The sequence below is a fragment of the Schistocerca gregaria genome, chromosome 1 (assembly GCF_023897955.1).
Source record: "Schistocerca gregaria isolate iqSchGreg1 chromosome 1, iqSchGreg1.2, whole genome shotgun sequence".
In the NCBI taxonomy this organism is placed as follows: Eukaryota; Metazoa; Arthropoda; class Insecta; order Orthoptera; family Acrididae; genus Schistocerca; species Schistocerca gregaria.
Window position 1 is genome coordinate 1059107981 of NC_064920.1, and position 24214 is coordinate 1059132194.

Consider the following 24214-nt stretch of genomic DNA (forward strand, 5'->3'; position numbering starts at 1 on the left):
TTTGGAACATACACTCTCAGAACTTTAACAGTAGACCATCCTGTGATGCAGAAAGCCTCTCTAACAGCATCTGCCCCTGGACATGACTGATTGTCTCCATGATGCTTTCACACTTACTACATGAACCTGTAATGAACCATGCTGCTCTTCTTTGTATCTCCTCAATTTTCTGTATCAGGCCTATCAGATATTGATCCTATAATGACGAGGAAATAATCAAGTACTGGCCAAACAAGTATTTTGTATGCTACTTCCTTTGTTGATGGACTACATTTCCTGAAGATACTTCCTAGAATCTCAGTCTGGCATCTGCCTTACCTCCGGTAATTTTATATGGTTGTTCCAATTCAAATCACTCTGAAACTTCCTGGCAGATTAAAACTGTGTGCCCGACTGAGACTTGAACTCGGGACCTTTGCCTTTCGCGGGCAAGTGTTCTACCATCTGAGCTACTGAAGCACGACTCACGCCCGGTCCTCACAGCTTTACTTCTGCCAGTATCTCGTCTCCTACCTTCCAAACTTTACAGAAGCTCTCCTGCGAACTTTGCATAACTAGCACTCATGAAAGAAAGGATACTGTGGAGACATGGCTTAGCCACAGCCTGGGGGATGTTTCCAGAATGAGATTTTTCACTCTGCAGCAGAGTGTGCACTGATATGAAACTTACTGGCAGATTAAAACTGTGTGCCCGACCGAGACTCGAACTCGGGACCTTTGCTAGTTCTGCGAGGTTCGCAGGAGAGCTTCTGTAAAGTTTGAAAGGTAGGAGACGAGATACTGGCAGAAGTGGAGCTGTAAGGACAGGGCGTGAGTCGTGCTTCGGTACCTCAGATGGTAGAGCACTTGCCCGCGAAAGGCAAAGGTCCTGAGTTACTGATTTAAGGGGAAAAAACTTCTTGAGAATTTGAGTCAAATTCTTTTGCAAATTTCACTTTCTAATTCATCAAATTCTTATTGCATTACTCTCTTTCTGCTCTTTTGGATTCATCAGCTTCTGTTTGCTTGTTAGATTTTGACTTCACTTAAACTGTAGAGGCTTTCTATGTTATCACGGCAATACTGAATCACAGTTGGTCTTTTCCATACCCCACAACCTTGCTCAACACATGCTAATCTAAGGCCTATTGAGGAATGCTTTTGAGTTTTACCTACTTGGCTCCACGTCTTCATTCTTAGAGGTGAGCATTTCATGATGACTACTTATATATTCTGCAGTTTATCTCTGGTTAATTGTGCTAATACAAATATATTACTACTTTTTTAACACTCCTTGTAGAATCCATAGTCAGTGGTCCTATTACAGCCCTATTACCAGTGGTTCCCTCCTCGATATTAACTGATTAGCAAAGTTAGGGTCTGTTACTTATAGATGGTCGCAGACATTGCCCTCACGTCTCTTTCTATCTATCTGTTTGAGGTCATTTGTAGACTGGACTTTCAAAATGATCTCACACGAATCCCTTTCTCTTGGAACAATTTAATTATGTGGCTCTACCATTCTATAGCTGGCAATGTGAGGTCTCCTCCTATTACAATAGCATGGTCAGGAAACATACTTCTGATATTGTCCAAATTGGCTCTAAAGTGCTTTGCCATCATAACTCCTCTCCCAGATCCTCTACAGGAGGTTTGTCCAGAAAATACGTATAAAAGTTGAATAATGTGTTTATGTTACAAGTTGTAGTCACCACCAGGTGGGACTACTGCGAGATTTTTGAGTGTTTGAAACAGGTTTACGGAGACAATTCTCTGAAGGAACCAACTGTGAACAAGTGGTTAAAAAGGTTCCGGCATGGCTGAAAAGAAGTGAACGATAACCCTCGCCCACGACACCCATCGACATCGAGTTCTGATGCAAATGTTGAATGAATTCAGGCTTCTGTTCTTAAAGACTGTAGATTGACAATCAGAATGATTGCTGACGAGCTGTCAATCCCCAAAACAAACGTTCACGAAATCATGACACAAAAACTTGAAATGAAGAAATTGTGTGCGAAAATCTTACCGAAGCTCTTGACGCCAGAACAGAAAGCAAAGAGGGTTGAGTGCTGCGAGGATTGGTTGTAAGCAGAGGAACGAGGGGAATTTCTCAACTGAGTCATCACTGGAGACGAGTCCTGGTTTTACGAATTCAGTGTGGAGCTCAAACCTCAAAGCAAGGAATGGAAACTAGCAGGACAACCGAGAACAAAAAAGTCGCGAAAATCCAGGTCCAATGTGAAGACAATGTTGATTGTTTTCTTTGATTCTAGGGGCATTGTTCACAAGGAATTTGTCCCTCCCGGCCAGAGAGTGAACGGAAATTTTTACGTTGAAGTTCTGACATGTCTCAGAGCTCGTGTGGCCCGAGTTCGAGCGGAGTTGGCAAAAGGGGGCAGTCGGATCCTTCATCACGACAATGTGCCTGCTCACGCGTCACTCGTTGTGCACGAGTTTTTGGCTTGAAGCTCAATCACCATGACAGACCACCCGCCTTATTCACCCGATTTAGCCCCGTGTGACTTCTGTATGTTCCCGAAATGCAAAATGGTGCTTCATGGGCGGCACTTGGGAAATGTGGAAGCCATCAAGGTGGAAATGACAAGGCAACTGAACAACATCACAACTGAAGACTTTCAGCAATGTTATCAAAAGTGGAAACGGCGTTGGCAGAAGTGTATCGCGTCTCAGGGCGAGTACTTTGAAGGATACCATATTGTAATACCTGAATAATTGTAAAATAAAGGTATTATTCAGCTTTTATACATATTTTCCAGACAAGCCCAATTACCATTTTGTACCACTTTTGATGCTTCAATTACACCCAATTTCACGTTCAGAAACTGTAATAGCCCCAGTACATACAACAGAATTATTTACTGTAATAAATATGGTACTCCAACTGGCATCTAGTTTATCCTTGAGCTATCTTGCAAGAGCTGTAGTAATTCTGCATTGTCAAAAATCTTCAATGAGTGGCCCAGCATGACAAGTCTGCATTATAGGCTGGATGATTGAGATCGGTCCAATTACGACAGCAGGCATCATTAACAGTTGTCAAAACACTTGCAGTCGCAGTCACAGAACACCGTGGCCAAGATCTTAGTAGCAAACAACCTACAACTTTTGTCAGTGCATAAGAATCGACCACTTTTGATGTCTTGTCTCCTGCTTTTGTGTCCCCTACTGATCTCTCTCTGGCCTACCCTTCTTGTTAAAGCCCCCCCCCCCCCTCTCTTTTTTTTAGGGGGAGGGGGGGGGGAAGCAGGTGGGGGGGGGGGAGACCAGATAGCAAGGTCATTGGTCTCATTGGATTAGGGAAGGAAGTCAGCCGTGCTCTTTGAAAGGGACCATCCCGGCATTTGCCTGGAGTTAAAGCCTGTGAAGTCATGTTTGTTCACGTTTACATTTCACATAAACATCAAGAGGTTTTGAGATGCAGCTCTGCATCAGCTTGAAAATTATACAGGAGGTAATCTGGTGTTGCTTTGTTTAAGGAACTTTCTGAAACACTGACAAAGGTGGTTTACTCAAAAATGAGACAGAATGGAAAGAGAGGAGGAAGAAATTACACTTTCACTTTCAAGTGACACCAATTCGTGGTGACTTTCAAAACTGTGACTTGTGCAGAAATTCAGTAGTGTTTCCTAAAGGAGTGTGTTTAAAGTTATGCCATTGCACTGTTTCAATTTTTTTTTTTTTTATGTGTGATTATTATTCATGTGTTTTATGATGGGACAGTGCAAGTTTTGCTTTTGGTGTGATACTGTCATGTGATACTGCCATCTGTTTTCTCTCTGTGATCACAAGGGTTCAGCATGTGACGCTACATCATGACATCATCTACTGCAGACAACTGACTCGTGGGAGCGGTACTACGCCACTTAACATAATATCAGCATTTCGCATACCTTCCACAGAGCAGCATTCCCAGACTACATTGTGTGGTTCAGCTGCATGCTCGCCTCACCATTGCAGACAGCATGGGAGCAGTCTGGTTGTCAACAACGCTGTATGGAGTGGAGTGACAACACAAGTCTTCACTTATTGTGATAAATTTACAGTGCCAGTCAGGTTATTTACAAAGAAGGGTACCCGTGAGTGCAATGAGTGATTAAGATAAAATAGTGCAACATAAGTGTGTTTATATCTGGATGTTCCAAACTCTGAGGTACTTACGTAGTTAGATACATACACCATGTGCCACAAACCTAGCTCTGCTTCCTTCTACTTTTCTTTTTCATTTTAGAATTGACTAACTGTCTGCATTTATGTATTTAACTTGGGAATATATATGTCCTATGTATATACTTCATTAATCACATGGTTATTCTTTTTATACGACTATGTAAGAGGTTGATATTTATCTACTATGGAGAAAAAAGAAATATATATATAAAATTCATTCCCTTCAATGTACATTCCATTAACGATAATGAGGCTTGCTTAATGAAAGATGAAAAAGGTACAGTAGGATGTACTGAATATTTTCTTTTATAAAAAAAAATTTAATTGCAATTAGTGAATGGCTGAATAGTTACCGTATTTACTCGAATCTAAGCCGCACCCGAAAAACGAGACTCGAAATGAAGGGAAAAAATTTTTCCAGAATATAAGCCGCACCTGAAATTTGAGTCTCTAAATTCAAGGGGAGAGAAATGTTTTAGGCCGCACCTCCATATCAAAACAAAGTTGGTCCATTGTAACATGAGACATAATTTAGGTCGAATGAATGACGATACAGCTACAGTAGTTTGGTTCGAGTTGTAAGCTTAGCAGTTAAGCTTTACGAGGTAGCCATTGCTATGCGTCAGGTGCTCCGTCCATATTTATACGGGTACCCTTCCTTTTTCGCGTACTTTGTCTGGTTTGAATTCATTGCTTATTTTTCTTTGAGCTTATAAGTGCCGTTCTCTTTGTTATAGCTGTTTGCGTCACTCTAAGCTGAAAATGCATTACTGTACTGTGTCATGCATTGTTTGTCGCCTTCTGATAATGAGTGTTTACGACCTGTTGCCGTTCGCGGCATGGCTTGCTCTTGTGCATGCTACTGCCGCTTACAATTAAAAAAGAAAGAGAGAGAGAGAGAGAGAGAGGAATCGTTTCATTAGCAAAACAATGGCAAGAGACTGCTATTTGTTGTTACTTACACTGCTGCTTTCTTTGATTATGATCGACAGAACCAAATAATAGACAGTGTATGATAGAAGATGTTCTGAACGAGAATTTAGTAAAAAATTTTCTCCGTTTGAAAATCTTTGCAGACACCTCTTTCGTACATTACATTCTACACTGAAATTAGAGTCATAAAGATTCTAAGACTTACCAAGCGGGAAAGCGCCGGCAGACAGGCACATGGACAAAACACACAAACACACACACAGAATTACGAGCTTTCGCAACTGGCAGTTGCTTCGTCAGGAACGAAGGAAGGAGAGGGAAAAATGAAAGGATGTGGGTTTTAAGGGAGAGGGTAAGGAGTCATTCCAATCCCGGGAGCGGAAAGACTTCCCTTAGGGAAAAAAAGGACAGGTGTACACTCGCACACACACACACACACATATCCATCCGCACATACACAGACACAAGCAGACATATTTAAAGGCAAAGAGTAAGGGCAGAGATGTCAGTCGAGGCGGAAGTACAGAGGCAAAGAAGTTGTTGAAAGACAGGTGAGGTATGAGTGGCGGCAACTTGAAATTAGCGGAGGTTGAGGCCTGGCGGATATCGAGAAGAGAGGATATACTGAAGGGCGAGTTCCCATCTCCGGAGTTCGGACAGGTTGGTGTTGGTGGGAAGTATCCAGATAACTCTGACGGTGTAACACTGTGCCAAGATGTGCTGGCCGTGCACCAAGGCATGTTTAGCCACAGGGTGATCCTCATTACCAACAAACACTGTCTGCCTGTGTCCATTCATGCGAATGGACAGTTTGTTGCTGGTCATTCCCACATAGAAAGCATCACAGTGCAGGCAGGTCAGTTGGTAAATCACGTGGGTGCTTTCACATGTGGCTCTCCCTTTGATCGTGTACACCTTCCGGGTTACAGGACTGGAGTAGGTGGTGGTGGGAGGGTGCATAGGACAGGTTTTACACCGGGGGCAGTTGCAAGGGTAGGAGCCAGAGGGTAGGGGAGATGGTTTGGGGATTTCATAGGGATGAACCAAGAGGTTACGAAGGTTAGGTGGACGGCGGAAAGACACTCTTGGTGGAGTGGGGAGGATTTCATGAAGGATGGATCTCATTTCGGGGCAGGATTTTAGGAAGTCGTATCCCTGCTGGAGAGCCACATTCAAGGTCTGATCCAGTCCCGGGAAGTATTCTGTTACAAGTGGGGCACTTTTGGGGTTCTTCTGTGAGAGGTTCTGGGTTTGAGGGGATGAGGAAGTGGCTCTGGTTATCTGCTTCTGTACCAGTTTGGGAGGGTAGTTGCGGGATGCGAAAGCTGTTTTCAGGTTGTTGGTGTAATGGTCGAGGGATTCAGGACTGGAGCAGATTCGTTTGCCACGAAGGCCTAGGCTGTAGGGAAGGGACCGTTTGATATGGAATGGGTGGCAGCTGTCATAATGGAGGTACTGTTGCTTGTTGGTGGGTTTGATGTGGACGGATGTGTGCAGCTGGCCATTGGACAGATGGAGGTCAACGTCTAGGAAAGTGGCATGGGATTTGGAGTAGGACCAGGTGAATCTGATGGAACCAAAGGAGTTGAGGTTGGAGAGGAAATTCTGGAGTTGTTCTTCACTGTGAGTCCAGATCATGAAGATGTCATCAATAAATCTGTACCAAACTTTGGGTTGGCAGGCTTGGGTAACCAAGAAGGCTTCCTCTAAGCGACCCATAAATAGGTTGGCATACGAGGGGGCCATCCTGGTACCCATGGCTGTTCCCTTTAATTGTTGGTATGTCTGGCCTTCAAAAGTGAAGAAGTTGTGGGTCAGGATGAAGCTGGCTAAGGTGACGAGGAAAGAGGTTTTAGGTAGGGTGGCAGGTGATCGGCGTGAAAGGAAGTGCTCCATTGCAGCGAGGCCCTGGACATGCGGGATATTTGTGTATAGGGAAGTGGCATCAATGGTTACAAGGATGGTTTCCGGGGGTAACAGACTGGGTACGGATTCCAGGCGTTCGAGAAAGTGGTTGGTGTCTTTGATGAAGGATGGGAGACTGCATGTAATGGGTTGAAGGTGTTGATCTACGTAGGCAGAGATACGTTCTGTGGGGGCTTGGTAACCAGCTACAATGGGGCGGCCAGGATGTTTGGATTTATCTTTGTGCCTGCAAAGCATGCCTGTGTAGCGCTACATGTATTTGACGGCAGAAGTTAGTTGTGGCGGCAAATACCAACATTTTTCAGAACTTCCACTTACTTTGCACTCGATTCTAAGCCACAGGAGGTTTTTTGGATTACAAAAACCGGAAAAAAGTGCGGCTTAGATTCAAGTAAATACGGTAATATACATTTAATCTTGTTTTAATGAAGAAATAGTTATTGATTTTGAACTTCCCATCCCAAACACTTTCTTGAGATTGTTTCCTTGATGTCATAAGAACTTTAAAGTAAAGTTATGTTTCCATGTGATGACAGCTATCAAGTGTAAATATTCTAGTGCCTGTTAATCTACCATTACATAGTATTTAAGGGTTCTTTCTTTCCTATCTACTGGGGTCCTCTTTTACTGATTAATTTTACAATGACATTTCATGTCTCCATAAATCTCCATGCATAATTTATTTTTTTAGCTCCAGGAACGTGTGAGGACCCTATATCCTCCCACATTGATATATTGGTTAATCTTCACAACATTTGGTTATAAACACATCGATATGTTTCATTGTAGATTACATATTATGTCGCTGGTTCAGCCGTGATCAGCATTTGACCATTGACAATATTCTGAAGTAGTGATTATCATCGCTTGGCACGAGTACTCAGCATGACAGTCTGAAGTTGAGTTGCATAAAATTTGTAGATGTGCGCATCGGCAGCACCTGGTTGCCCGCACTTACATGTTTTTGGATACAATCATTCTTATCGCATTCCGATGATCGTAAGGTCTCAATTTGAAACAAGTAAGGTGGCATGTGGGTTATAGCTGGAATTGAAAGTAATTAAAACATTAAATTCTTCATTTGTGTGGCCATAGTGTCCTTAGTTGCTTCATAATTCTTGAGGGTATTTTTGGTATGTTGTTGCAAAAACAAAAATATTTGTTTTTTCACCAGACACATTTCGCTGTATTATGGTAAAGCATCACAACAAATCACTATAACAAAAAAGTGGCATACAGTGACCTACCACAACAAATTCACTCATAAAATAGGAAACATACTCAAAAAACAAGGCATAAACATTGCTTACAAAACGAACAATTCCATGCAAAAGCACATCCCAAAACTAAACTCAAAACCAGACAGATACCAACAAAGTGGCATCTATCAGCTCAGTTGCAGAGATTGTGAGGAGATATACAGTGGACTGACTGGCAGGACATTTGGCACAAGGTATAAAGAACGCATCAGAGCATTCAAATATGGTACAAATCATTCAACATTTGCTGATCATCTAAAAGAAGAACACACCATAGACCAAGCAATATTGAAAATGATATGAATATCATAAAAATGAGTAAAGACAAACGCCTCCTCCCTTTCCAAGCAAATTCCCACATACAAAAAGCACTAACACAAAATAAACAGCTGCTCAATGACCAGATAAACATTGGAAACCAGACTCTATACAGAATAACTGATGAAATTACACACAAAAGAAAAGAGCCTTTTCCCATCCTTCACACCCACCCCCACCCCCACAACCACCCCACCCCACCCCACTCACAGTTTCATTTCACTTCTCGCTCCTCACATTCCATCACACTGCTATATACTTACGTCCACTCATCATAGTTCCCCCTCCCCTAGAAAAAAAAAAAAAAGGAAAGAAAGAAAAGAAAAAAATCTCTACAAAGCTACTGTTTCTCTACTCTTATACAGCACATATAACTACACAGAAACATAATTAAATAGAATTACACACATACATCAATCAAATTTTAAAAAATGTTGTAGGTCAAAGACGAAGTAGCAGAAAGCTTATGGTGGCTACACTACATCACACAAACACCACCACTAACTTGAAGTACAAAAAGAAACAGAATACAGTGGTGCGCATAAAAGAGTGGTGTGAGAAGTGCATTGTGGTGCAGAACATCTAAAAACTAGACAAAAACTATCAGTGTTAAAAACAGAAAACACTGATGTGCTAGCAGACCGCATTTCCCAATGTATGCAAGAAATCAGCCAAAAAATCACCGTAAGTATAAATCAACCTATTCTTAACAAACAGTTTTTCTATATAAAAAGCAAATCAAAATGTAAATAACTTAATTACAGACCACTGATGATGCTTTACTACAATAAAGCGAAACGCGCCTGGTGAAAAAAATCACTCATATTTGTAGTTGCAACAACAGACCATAAATACCCTCAAGAAGTAATTAAAACAGTTTTAAATTAGTAATGATTTCAGTAATAAACTGTACAGTCTGTGATTAGCTAAAAACTATTTTTACTCAACTCTGTCATCGTCCACTTAAAAAATAATAATAATAATAATAATAATTTACAACATCAAGTCCGTGGAGTGGAGAGGAAATATATAGACAAACGAAAGTTCTTGCCAAGACGACTATACAATCATTTGAATTGATAGAAGGTTAATTCGCAATAGTGAGTTCAAAAGACATTTGCTACCAACGAGGATTCAAATGCAATTATTTATACAGCATTCCTTGAAATAAATTACCTAGACAACATTGCAGGATGAAATCACTTTCAGATAGTGAGTGTTCTTCTTACCTTTTCACAGCAGTATTCCCTCTGTCTCTGGTTAGGCAAGATATGCCCAACATACTGTATACTTAATAAATGTATCAATACAAGCACTATGCTTTTTATAAATAGCTAATTAATGACCATCACTTACCTTGAGTTTCTCTTACCGCTATTTTAGAACCCTTAGGTGCAATTGAAAGTGGCTGACTTGCATCAATTGTTGTAAAATTTGGAGACTGATCTGTCAAGCAAGATACATAACAAATATTAGAGAATATAACAACTGTAGCTGGCGAATACAATTACTTTTTCCTTTCTATGTCACTTCAGGGCATTTACTTACACACACACACACACACACACACACACACACACACACACACACACACAGAGAGAGAGAGAGAGAGAGAGAGAGAGAGAGAGAGAGAGAGAGAGAGAGAGAGAGAGAGAGAGAGAGAGAGGGGGGGGGGGGGGGGGGGGAGCAGAATGTAGAATGTGAGAGAGAAAGACAGTGCTAAGAAATTATTTTCTTGGTCCAAACAGTGAAAAAATTTGTAAGCAAGTAAAAGAAACAGGTAACACTACACTTACATAAGAATGATAATTGGTGCATAAGTGCTCTTAAAAGATCTATCTTTGTGTGAAAAAGGGGATGAAGGAGAGGGGGCTACAGAAGGTGGCTGGGGGGGGGGGGGGGGGGAGAGAGAGGGGGTGGGGAGGCAGACACAGAAAGTAAGCGCATATATAACAATGACAGAATGGCTGGTCAGAACCTACCTTTAGGAGGCAAAATTCCGATAGAACATAGCTTCTTAAAAAACCAACCACCATCTAAAAAGTGATCCCAACCTCATGATCTTATCTGCTGAAAAGGCTTGACCACTGTGGTTATGAACTGCAGGGATTATTTGGCAGAGACAATCCCCAGTTGTCAGATAAGTCCACCAACAAGCCCTGCCATGGTGACTCCATTCCTGAAATCCAGGAAGATCTCCAGTCCTTCCTCAAATCCTTAGGTCTATCCAAGAACCTCTCCTCTGTGTCTATCTTTCTCCTCATCTTCACTGCTCCCTGTACTCCTACCTTCAAGAGCTTCCTACAGTTCATAAACTCGACCATATGTATTACCTTCAACCCTCCCTCCTATGCAAAAGGCAATAACCATTTCATCCCCTGACTCCCCAGAGTTCCTGTTCCTTTGCCACCAGACCTACCTGCTTATTACTGCTGATGCCATCTCCCTGTACACTAAGATTCACAATGCCCATGGCCTTGCCACTACTGAACACTACCTCTCCCAGCACATGACTGACTCGAAAGCTACAACCTCCTTCTTGGTCACCATGACCAACTATGCCGCCACTCACAACTATTTCTCTGTTGACGGGATCACCTACATACAAATCCTTGGTTTAGCAATGGGCACCTGCATGACAAAATCCTATGCTGACCTCTTCATGGGTTATATGGAGGAATCCTTCCTAGCCATCCAAACTCCCAACACCCCCCCCCCCCCATTTCAGATCATTGATGACATCATGATAAGCTACCTCCATTGATGTCAACCTATACCTCAAGTAAGACTACATCAGGATCATCCACATCAAACTTACCAACTGCCAACAACAGTCCACTTCAACAGCTGTCACCCATTCAACAACAAGAAACCCTTTCAATATAGCCTAGCCACCCATGCTCACCACACCTGTAATGACAAGCAGTTCCTCTCTAAATAAGTCAAGGACCCCACTGAGACGTTTACAATGCAAAATTACTCTCTCACACTTGTCTGGAAACAGGTCATCTGTGCCGTGGGTCTAGTCACCTACCACGCCTCACATACCCACTGTCTGGAAACAAAGGAGCACTCGCTTCATGAGTCAGTGCCATCTACAACTGTAACAACCAAGTCACAGTCTCTGCCAAGGTATCCACGATCTATCACATGCTCCAAAATCAGAATTATCCTCCCCACTATCCTTCCCAATGCTGCCACAGTGGTACTCTGCTGCCCACCCAGTCCATGCAATACCCTTGTCTACTCCCACTGCACTCAATCCATTACCTCACAGCTCACATTTTATATAGGATGGTAGGTTCCAGGCAATGGGCTGAAGTGTTGGTCTACAAGAGCAGAGATTTTCAGTGGGGACACAGTAACTGGCCACAATAGGGTGTCCTAGGTGGTTGGGTTTATGGAGTTCAGGAAGCATGTAGAAGGTAGGATTGCAGGGAGTGGTATGGGTGAGGAGAGAGATGGACTCTGGGGAGAGTTTCTGAACAGGGCCTCAGGATTTGAGGAGAGACTGGAGAGTCTGCTGTATTTCTGGAATGGGGTCACTGTGGCAAGTTAAGGTTCAAATGGCTCTGAGCACTATGGAACTTAACAGCTGAGGTCATCAGTCCCTTAGAACTTAGAACTACTTAAACCTAACTAACCTAAGGACAACACACGCATCAATGCCCGAGGAAGGATTCAAACCTGCGACCATAGCCATTGCGCGGTTCCAGACTGAAGCACCTAGAACCGCTTGGCCACCCTGACCGGCGCCAAGGTCCTTCTGCTACGTAAATCTTTTGGTTCAAAACAACAGTGGTGAAGCCTTTGTCTGCAGGTAAGATTATACTCCACAGTTCCTGATCCTTTACCACATGGAGCCCTGCTCGTCACTACTGACGCCACCTCCCTTTACACTAACATCCCTAACGCCCATGGCCATACCACTATTGAACACTACCTATCCCAACGCCCGAAGGATTCCAAACCAACAACCTCCTTCCTAGTCACCACGACCAACTATATTCTCACCCACAAGTACTTCCCCTTTGAAGGGGTTACCTACAACAAATCCGGGATACAGCTATGGGCACCCGCATGAGGCCATTGTATGCCAACATATTCAGGGGCCATCTAGAGGAATCCTTCCTAAACCCCTCAATCTTAAACCACTCACGTGATTCAGATTCATTGATGACATAATTTCCATGTGGATCGAGGGTGAGGACACCCCATCCACATTCCTCCGGGTTTCCTAGATGTTGACATCCACCTCAAAGATGGTTACATCAGTATCTCTGCCCATATCAAACCCACAAACCACCAGCAATACCTCCACTTCGATGGCTGCCACCCATTCCATACCGTATAGCCTGGGCACCCATGGCGCTTCTGCAATGACGAGTGGTCCTTCACGAAATACACTGAGGGTCTCACTGATGGCTTTACAGACAGTAATTATCCTCCCAACCTTGTACAAAAACAAATCTCCCGTGCCTTATCTTTTCAGTCACCAACCACCTCCCAAAGTGTCACCTTCTGGCCACAAAGGACCATTCTCTCGTAACTCAATACCGCACAGGACTGGAGCAACTGAATTACATTCTCTGCCAGGGTTTCTACTACCTCTCGCCGTACCCTGAAATGAGAAATGCCCGGCCCACTGTCCTTTCCACCCCTCCCACAGTTGTATTCCACCGTCCACCAAACATACACAATACACTTGTCCATCCTTACACAACCACTGCTCCCAACACCTCATCTCATGGCTCAAATCCCTGTAATAGACATAGATCGAAGACCTGTCCCATGCGTACTCCCACCACCACCATCTCCAGTCTGGTCACAAACATCACCTATCCCATTAAAGGCAGGGCTACCTGTGAAACTTGTCATGTGATCTACAAGCTAAGCTGCAACCACTGTGCCACATTCTATGTGGGCATGACAACCAACAAGCTGTCTTTCCACATGAATGGCCACCAACAAACTGTGGCCACGAAAAAACTGGAGCATCCTATTGCTGAGCACCCCACATTCTTCATTTCAATGACTGCTTCACAGCCTGTGCCATATGGATCCTTCACACCAACACCAGCTTCTCTGAACTACGCAGGTGGGGACCCTCCCTGCAATATATCCAACGTTTCCATAACCTTCCTGATCCCAACCTTCATCAGTCATTGTCCTCACCCACCCAGCCACTTCCCTGTTCTCATTCCAGCACTGCACAGCCCTCTATTCCACCAATGCACCCAGTCTTTTTACTTCTCTCCTTTTCTGCTATCCCCCCCCCCCCCCCCCCCCCTCGCGATCTCTTTTCCCTGCCCTCTGTCTAACCTCTCGACTGCACCTAGCTGCACTACCCTCTCTCCACCTCATCCCTGCATGCTCCCACTAGCAGCACTTCACTGTACTCCTCCCCTACCCTGCTATCCCTCCCATTCCCTGCCCAGCCTCCTCCTTACATCCCCCCCCCCCCTCCGTTGCTTCTCCCATCATGCACTGCTTCTGCTGCTCGTACGTAGTCTGGCTTCAGAGATTGTGGTCATGTGTGTCAGTTGCATTTACGTGTGTGTCAGTTGCATGTGTGTGTGTGTGTGTGTGTGTGTGTGTGTGTGTGTGGCGTCTATTTTTGACACAGGCCTTGTTGGCTGAAAGCTTATTTTGTGACAGTCTTTTTGTTGCACCTATCTACGAAGTATCCTTTTCATAATATTGTCACTTTTCATTATTTGACTTAGCCTGTAATATTTTATGACTGAAACTGTCAACATAACTTTTTTATTAGTTAAAATACAAATGACACATTTGGATGTTAATTAACCTTCACATAATGACTAAGAACCTCCCTTACGTACTTCTCTATTTTAGGAATAATCACGTAACTGCTCTGTTTTGAAATGCAAAATAAATATTTTAAACTGGTATGGAAATCACTGGTTACTAGCTAATAAAATATTATAGCCAGTTTTATAGCTGCAGTTTCCCAAAAAGAAAATCTCAAATCTTGCTGTGACCTGCTGAAAAAACAACAATGTTGTCACTTTGTATGTCTCATTCTTGTGTTATTTAGTTTTTTTTACAACAATCACTTTTGTGTCACATTTTCATCAAAATGAATGCAGCACAAGCTCTGAAGCAAAGAATTGAATTCATACGAGACTGCTTGTGCAATGTGGCAATGTATGGACACAAGACTGTCCATGCATACATGTGCCCTATCCACAAATTTTTGTGCAGGCCTTTTTATTCTCGTGTACCAATGGCTGCACTTCAGGAAAGAGGCCCCGTGTTGACATAACTTTACAGTGTCTCTTGCTTCTGACCATATCATCTGCCCACCCCTTTCTCATTGGCTGTGTACAACCAAAACCTGACAAACCCCCTATCATTCTCACCATACTTCACAGTGTGTATAAAAAACACTGCTGCACAAAATATATAACAACGCCATTGGCTCCAATCTAGCCTTTTAGCATTTCCTCCTGAAATATATGCTGGTGTTGAGTATTTGTCCAATTTTGAAGTCAATTCGATTCAGAGTACAAATGTATTCAAACACACTGCAGTTTAAACATGATAGATGTTCCTAAAAAGCCAAAATACACAGTACATATTCCCATGGTTTGTATCACGATGAAATTTGATGCCCACTCACAACTCCTCTCACCACATTCATGGTAGTTCCTTCTCGAACCCTTCCATATTGCTGTGCTAGAACAATAGTGAAACATGGACGGCAATATTTTCTAGGGTACAGGTAATACATAACAACAGAAACTAATACATAGATAACAGATTGCAACCATGACTCTATTCAATTCTTGAACTTTCACTCAACCCATGATCTAGTTATGTCTGTTGATACTATCTATAAAAGGTCATTCAGCTGTAATTTACTCTTTCAATAACAATTGCAGTCAGTTTAATATGAGTTATTTCATTTCTTAGAATTTAATTCTGGATTAATTTTCTTTCTGCTTTCATCTTAATGGCACCTTGTTCTGAAGTTGATTAAAAGCCGGTGACATTTTTCCCCGGTATTCTAATATGTGAACAGTGACCAAATTTCCATTTCATAAATTATTACAATTTCTCATAACCAAACAGAATACTGACTTGGGTTCAGAATCAAGTAATGGTTTTTGGAAAGTAAGATAAATGTTATCTTTACTTAAAAAGTGGCATAAATGTACGTACACGGTATACATGCATGTATGAGAACTTTTTATACCTGTTCAAATGCAACAATAATTTTTAAGTTGAAAGAATTTAATTCTATTTCTTCCTGCATTTCACAAAATCATCAATTTTTAAGCAGAGCATTAGACTGTCATAGGGGCTAGTTCATAGTTTCACACATATTGTGCAGTGTAAACTAGCAGCGCGAGTCAAATATCATGTGATTGTTCAAGCATGGCCATTACAATATCGAGCGCTTGGGTGAATCAGGAAATCTTGAGCCTATTCAAAGGAAAGCATTATTTTCTACGTCCTAGAACTCGTTAAATTAAATTTGTATAAAACCTCAATATCCAAAGTTTCATCTGTAAATGTAAGTCAGCACCTATACTAATCTATTAAACAATGTAAAAAGACTGACCTCAGCAGCAACAGTTTAATTTGTGAATATAAGATGATCAGGTATTTTTCGAATGACAAATCTGGGAAAAAACTTCATCTTATAATTTGGTGAATACTGTATTTAATTAAATTCTCTATTAGGTTCTTTATGTCAGTGAATTTTACACAGTTGATGACAATTTTAGTGACTATTTTGTACATTACAGAATAGTCTCTGTTAGTTCTATAGTGTGTGTGATTTGACCGTTTTCTTTCTTATGAGGTGCAATAACTGCTAAACTGTTTCTGTTTATTAGGAACAGAAGACGACAGACAAATCAACAAATGGATGAGGCAATGAACACAGGGACACAGGGCAAACCCATAGAAAAGATAGAAAATATTTTAGTTTTTGAACAAAGTAGTTCTTTTCTGCTAACCTCTCTCTCTCTCTCTCTCTCTCTCTCTCTCTCTCTCTCTCTCTCTCTCTCACACACACACACACACACACACACACACACAGTGAGAAAAACATATTTCTTGGTCACGGCATGTAATGAAAATGAACATGCACATTGACTTTTAGCACCACATCTCGGGCTATCATCATTCCGCAAACAGATGGAACTGCTGATAAATGTGACTGATGTAATTCAAACAGTGACAGACAGAATTTCACAATGAAAAACAACAAAACCTGTATTTCTACTGTCAAATCAAGGGGATGGGTCGGGGGGGGGGGGGGGGATGAAAAGGCAAAGGTTACTGTCTGACATAGTGGCTCAATCTACAAAAAGATCACAGAGTCTAATGAGAACACTTGATTAATTTCACAGCCACCAACAAAGACTGAAGTGGTACTTCATACTATTAAAGATAATCTAGGCCTGCAAAAATGCATTAACACTACAACACGTGGTACTGCAGCTTGCGTTACAAAGGGAAGACTGTTAGAACGGTCAAGGAAAGGTGGAAAGAGCACCAGTGACATATTCAGCTGAAACAGCCATACATATCAGCACTGCATCGAGACCTTTAAGCTACTGGCAGGCCATAATCAAGGGGCACATGAAAATAAGGATGCTGAAAATCTAATAAACAAGGAATGAGGTTCAGTTTAAGTGATGAATGTTATCTGACACTCAGTTGAATGTGGTCTTTTGGATCTTCTCGATTGTCCAAGCCAAAAATGCTGATGGCGTGTACATTTCACTGCGAGGTAAAGCAGGTACCGAAAAACAAATGCATATCAGAGAACGAAGTGTGTGCTGAAAGTTGATATAAAGTATAAACAGCATTGTGACACCAACAATACCTCTGAGTTTGGTTGGATCTCAGGCAGGAATCACACTTAATTCACACTTAATGTCATCGGTCTCAGCATCTCATAACCCAGCATCTCACAAAGATGAGTATGTCAGTTGTTAACACATTATGCATTAAAATGGAATCACCAAACTGGACTTCTGAAAGCATATCATTTGGCAGTAAAGCTAATAAAATAGTTATGTGAAATGTCTCATCATGTATTTTGTCCTTTCTTGAACACATATGTCTACAGATAAATAAATAAAATAAGTGCAGTGGTTTCTTAAGTTCAAGTTTATAAATATGAAAGCAGATCAAATGTAAACAAAGCTTCTGAAATTGCACTCCCATTGAGTGAGTGGCATATTTGAACTTCTGCTATCATTTGAGGATGGGTATCTGGAAGGTGGAGGTGGCCTTTTGATGCTTTGTTCATGCTTTTAATAACGCCTGCACTGAGGGAGAGGTGCACTCTGCCATTCAGTAATGCATCATAATAAGGTTTCTTGTGACCAGGATTGTTAATGTTGCCAAAATTCACGCAAGTTTATTCCCATAGCTCAGTGAAAGCAATGACATAAGGAATATAATCACAAATCCTTGCACAATGGAACTTGGTGCACTTGCATTACATCTATAGAATATCTGAGTTTTACACAATATCTACTATTGTCTTCATGTCTTAAACAGTGATCTTCTTTGCTGGCCTCGTTTTTATTATTCTGATTTAACCTAAAGGAAAGGAAACATTAAAACAATTCACTGACAACATGAACAGCATATATTCCCAAATAAAGTTTGCAGTGGAAATGAAGAAGGAAAAATAGCTACTATTCTTCTAGTTGAACAGAAATTGGATGGTTGGCTTGGCTACTTGGTGTGCTGTAAACCTATCAACATAGACAATTATCTCAACAGTCCATCCTGCCTAAAAGAGAGCTGTGCTGAACACTTTTATACACAGTGGTAGAAGCACATGGGGTGAGAACCATCTCAGCACTGAAATAAACTGTGTAACCTCTGTGTTCAGACAATATGGCTATCGAGCACATGAAATCAAGTCTGTACTCTACAGAAATTGCAAGCCTAGTCAAGCAACACAACACGATAAGGTACAACATTCCTTCCACATTGTGGAGTGACAACAAATAAAATTCACCAAGTCTGAGCTGCTTACAACTCAAAACATGCACAGCAATCAGAAGATCCAAACAAGATTGACTTGAGAGGCATTGGACTGCCCTCCAATCCCCAGCCTGAAAGCCCACTGTATGACTTCACACATTTGAGCTGCTCAGAGCAACTAATGAGATTTTTCATTAAAAATGGAATTAAAAATTTGACAGTCAGGGGCAAAAGTGCACCAATAAAATATGTGATTATGCAGAAAAATAACAAAATAATACATCCAAATAACAAAAAATATTACTACAAAAGATTTGTTTATATTTGATCCAACCTATGACTGTCACTGTGAATACTATCAATATGAATTTGTTGAAGTAAACGTCAGAGAGAACACTTTTCTTCAATCCAATCACCTTTCATTTATGAAAACTTTAAACTTACATTGACTAGTGCTGGCGAATGGCTGAAAGCTGTGATCACCACTATAAAGAATTATAGAGGATGTGGCAACAGTAGGATGTTGATCGGCTAGACTCACAGCCAGTGGTGCAGGAGAAACAGTTGCAGTAGCTGGCCTCTCCACAGCCAACACCATCCTGCCTCTCTCCACTGTCACTGGCACGTGTACTGGCTGCACAATGGGCATCCCACCCTTTTGCCCTTGACTGTCTGGAGTTGCAGTCAGTATGACTGGTAAACCCTAAAATAACCATTGACAATGGTGAAGTGTAAAATAAATAAATAAAATACACAAAATAAACAGATTTGTATTTTTATCTGCATTTCTCTAAAAAAGATTCTTTACCAAAAAAATTGTACTGGAATACAACTCACATGTTTGTTTTATTTATTTATGGCATATCTGTTCTGGAAGTTATTGTAGAACGTAAATACTTTGGGATTAAAGGAGATCACTCACTAAAAAGCAAAAGAACTGAAATGTCGACTGGCACACACAAAAGGAGAAACACCCATACATGGTGCCACTTAGACTGACAGTGCCGGTGCTCTTTTACAGCACATGGACTGGTTGTGGTCAAAATAGTGTCGGATGGGGTGGGTGGAAGAAGAGTGGGGGACTCAGGGTGCATGGCTTGTGGCTCGGAGGGGGGTGGGTGGTTTTCTGGTTAGGAACATGGGGAGGGAAAGTTGGCAGGTATATGGTCTGGCACAAATGTAGTGGCCTATGGGAAGTGGCAATGTGAGGACACAAACTGGGAGGGCGATTACAAGACAAAGGAAAGGGAAAGTATTGGGCAGAGGGTTCCCCGCACCCATCACAACCAATCCACCTGCCACAAAAGAGCATTGGCACTGATAGTCTAGGTGACACCATGTAGGTGCGGAAGCGTGTGTCTGAGTGTGTGTGTATTTTATTTTACTCTACCTAATCAAAGGATAAAATCTGAAAGCTAGCAAGGTTTCTTCCTCACAGATGTCCCTATCAACGACTCAATGCTTCTGCTTTTTGGTGAGTGGTCTCCTTTAATCCTAAAGTATTTTAATGGTATATTTGTTCTACAGATCCGTATATGCATGTGGATCCCTTGGAAAATGCAGAAGATAAAAATAATGATAACACAACAATCGTTACATGGTGCCAGTAGCCCACAATCAATTTTTCAGAATATAATGTAATCGGATAGATAAAACATTTATTCACCAAGTGATGAAAGAACACACACATAAAAGAATGTTGTAATTATGCAAGCTTATGGAGCCAATGGCTCCTCCTTCAGGCAGAAGGACTGAAGGGGAAGGAAGAGGGGGGAAGGAAGAGGGGGGAAGGAAGAGGGGTGGAGAGGCCTAGGAAAAGGGGTAGATTTCAGAAAAGTCACCCAGAATCACAGGTCAGGCGAGACTTACCGGACGGGATGAGAAGGAAAGACATTGTTAGGGAATGGACTGGATGAGATTTGAAACCTGACAACTTAAAGGCGGAAGACTGGGTAATATACAAGACAAAGATTACTGCTAAAACTTTATGAATGAGCTAATAAGAGTGAGAAGCTATGTGCATTGTATGTAACGGATGTGAGAAAATGAAAGATATAGAAAACTAAAACAGTGTGAAAAAAGGAGTAGTTTCTGTTACGAAATGCTGAGATGGAAGAAATTAAAGTAAATTAGGGCCTGGTGGGTGGTGAGAGCCAAGGACATGTTGTAGCACTAGTTCTGAGAAACTGGTGTCTGGGGGAAGAATCCAGATGGCACATGAGGTAAAACAAGCACAGAGGTCACGATTGTCATGTTGTAGAGCATTCTCTGCAACAGGATATTCTGTGTTGTCAGCGTACACCCTCTGCCCATGCCCACTCATTCTAACAGATAATTTGGTGGTAGTAATGCCGATGTAAGAGGCCGAACAGTTTTCACTTAACAACTGGTTTACGACATGTGCCATTTCACATATGTCTCTCCCTTGATAGTGTATGTTTTCCCAGTTACAGAGCTGGTATAGGTGATGGTAGGAGGATGCATATGGTAAGCCTTGCAGTAGGGTCAGTCACAAGGATAGGAGGCATGGGGCACGAGATGGATGCAGAAGGAGCATAGGGTCTGACAAGGATATTGCAGAGATTGGGAAGATGACAAAAATCTATTCTAAGTGTGGTGGGCAAAATTTCAGACAGAATGGAGCTCATTTCAGGGCATTATTTTAGGAAATCATGGCCTTATCAAAGTAGCTGATTAATACATTCCAGACCAGGATAATACTGAGAGACAAGTGGTGTGCTACAAAGATGTTTTTTGGAGAGGTCAGAGTACCAGGACTGGATGTGATGGCCCGCAAAATCTGCTTTTGAATTAGGCTGGTGGGGTAATAATGACCAGTGAAGGCTGCGGTGGAATTGTGGCATATTGCTGTAAAGAGTCTGCATCTGAACAAATATGTTTACCTCGATTGCCAAGGCTGTATCAGAAGGAATGTTTGACATGTAAAGCAATGTAATTGTCAAACTGTGAGTACTCAAACAATGGAAAATCCACGATGGAATGTAACAATATTATGAAAAATAAAATTGCCACTCACAACATAGCACAGATGCTGAGTCGCAGATAGGCACAACAAAAAGACTGTCACAAATAAAGCTTTCAGCTTGTAAGGCCTTCATCAAAAACGGAAAATCCAGGCTGGAATGGAACAATATTATGATAATGAAAGTTGCCACTCACCATATAGCGGAGACGCTGATTCCCTGATAGGCACAATGAAAGGACTGTCACAAATAAAGTTTTCACCCCATAAGGCCTTTGTCACACACACACACACACACACACAAAGCGTGTGTGTGTGTGTGTGTGTGTGTGTGTGTGTGTGTGTGTGTGTGTGTGCGCGCGCGCGCGCGTCATCTATGTTTGATGAAGGCCTTATGTGCCAAAAGCTTTATTTGTGACAGTCTTTTTTTTGTGCCTATCTGTGACTCAGTAACTCTGCTATATGGTGGATGGCAACTTCCCTTTTCATAATATTAAAACTCTAAGTATTGTTATTTATTGGTACGCTTAATGTGGACAGTATAGTGTAGCTGGCCTTCAGTGAAAACGAGATCAAGGAAAGTGGCACTGTATTCAAAATAGGACCATGTGAAATTTGACTTGAGAAGGCATTCAGAGATTCCAGGAATTTTAATGTTCAGCCTCACCATGGCTGAGACATGGATTCCAGGAAAGCCCCTTACAAGTGAACCATGAAAAGGTTGGCATAGGAAGGAGCCATCCTGGTTCCCATTGCCATTCCCCTGATGTCTTTCAAAGACGAAGTTGTTAGTAAGTATAATGTTGATTAAGGTAAGTAGGAAGAATTTCATAGGTTTGGAATCAGGAGGGCGCTGTCTGAAGAAATTTTCAGCAGCAGACAGACTATGTACTTGAGGATGTTGGTATAGAGGGAGTTGGTATCAATGGTGACAAGCAAGGTGTGTGGTGGAAGTGGGACGGGCACGTATTTCGGACAATCTATGAATTAGTTGGTATCTTTGATATAGGAGGGAAGTCTTTCTACTAAGGGTTGCAAATGATGATCAACTAAAGCAGTTATACTTCCGGTGGGTACTTTGGAGCCAGCAACTACAGCATGATTGGATTTGTGGATCTTAGGAAGAAGGTAAAAGGTGAGGGTGCATGGTTTGGGTGGGGTGAGAATTGCTATGGACTGTTTGTTTTTCGCCAAACTGCTATTATCAACTTTTACTGCCATCTCTTACATTACTTTAATAGCCAAGTTAAGTAGTTTACATTTTCTCTTATGCCTTTCTCTGTCTGTTTACCCAGTTTTTAAAATTTTCTCTCTTTCTCAAATTTGCCAATCAGTTTTTTCCCCTCTTTTTCTTTTCCAACTGTATCCCCCCCCCCCCACCCCTGCCCCCCTCCAAATCATATGTGTTAGTGTCTGCAGACAAAAACATAAATGTACCGGAGGACAAAGAATTGAAGAATGTTCCAATTTTTTTCCTTGCTTTTCTTCTGTTTTCCTATCTTTTATCCACTATCTGCTTATCTTTTCGGTTACTCCCACAATTTCCAACACTCCAAACTGTCCTCTCTTGCTGTGATGAATACCATCACGTATTAAATCCACTCTTTTCGAAAACATGCTTTTGTACTATCAAAACTAAGGTCTCACATTATGTTTTTTGAAACCTACTTGTCCATTGAAAGTCCCTGTTTCTGGATGTAACCCTACTGTACACCACGCTCCTTTACAGTATCAAATACAGCAATCTCTTGCTCTTATCCAGCTAATCTGTTACCTATATGCCTCATCAACCAATTTCCTCTCCATCTGACTTCTCTCCTACAAAATCCTAGTTATCTGCCCCTTTTGTTTCCTTGGTTGGTATGATTTGCCAAGCCAATTTCAAACTGCAACAAAATGCCAGACTTCACCTCAAGAAGCTATCCCACCTCCTCCTGAACTACCTGAACAGTGGTGTTTTCCATCCTGTCCCTCTGCAACTCCCCAAAAGCCACACCATCAACCATGACCGCTCTCCTACAAACCGGGCTTGGCCAATATCCTCAACATTTCACATCCTTCACCAAGAATAACTCATAATCACATGAACCAATCAGAACAGTACAGAGTCCTCAACCTCTCGTCCAAAGCACTCTCCCCTCAGCCCTAAGCCTGCACTTGATCGAGCTAAGGAGACTGCCTACACTACGCATGTCCGTCCTCTTTAAGAATACTGCTGCACAGTGTGGAATCCTTACCAGATAGGACTGACGGAGTACATCGAAAAAGTTCAAGGAAAGGCAGCATGTTTTGTATTATCGCAAAATATGGGACAGAGTGTCATTGAAATGATACAGGATTTGGACTGGAAATCATTAAAAGAAAGGCGGTTTTGGTTGCGAAGGAATCTTCTCACGGAATTCTAATCACAAACTTTCTCCTCTGAATGCGAAGATATTTTGTTGACACCGACCTACATAGGGAGGAATGATCAGCACAATAAAATAAGGGAAATCAGAGCTCGTGCAGAAAGATATATGTGTTCATCCTTTCCGTGCACTATACGAGATTGGAATAATAGAGAATTCTGAAGGTGGTTTAGTGAACCCTCTGCCAGGCACTTAAATGTGATTTGCAGAGTATCCATGTAGCTGTAGATGTAGAG

At 41.8% G+C, this 24214-nt stretch overlaps 1 protein-coding gene across 2 annotated transcripts in view; it reads right to left on the reverse strand.

The window, feature by feature from the left end:
* LOC126281191 (uncharacterized) overlaps positions 1-24214 on the reverse strand; it is a 236605-nt gene that overhangs the window by 123158 nt on the left and 89233 nt on the right. For both annotated transcript variants that reach the window (XM_049979903.1, XM_049979911.1), the window contains exons 10-11: positions 19032-19290; positions 9963-10052 (exon numbers count right to left, since the gene is read on the reverse strand). In XM_049979903.1, the coding sequence (XP_049835860.1) occupies positions 9963-10052; positions 19032-19290 (349 nt within the window). The remainder of the gene's footprint in view (positions 1-9962; positions 10053-19031; positions 19291-24214) is intronic.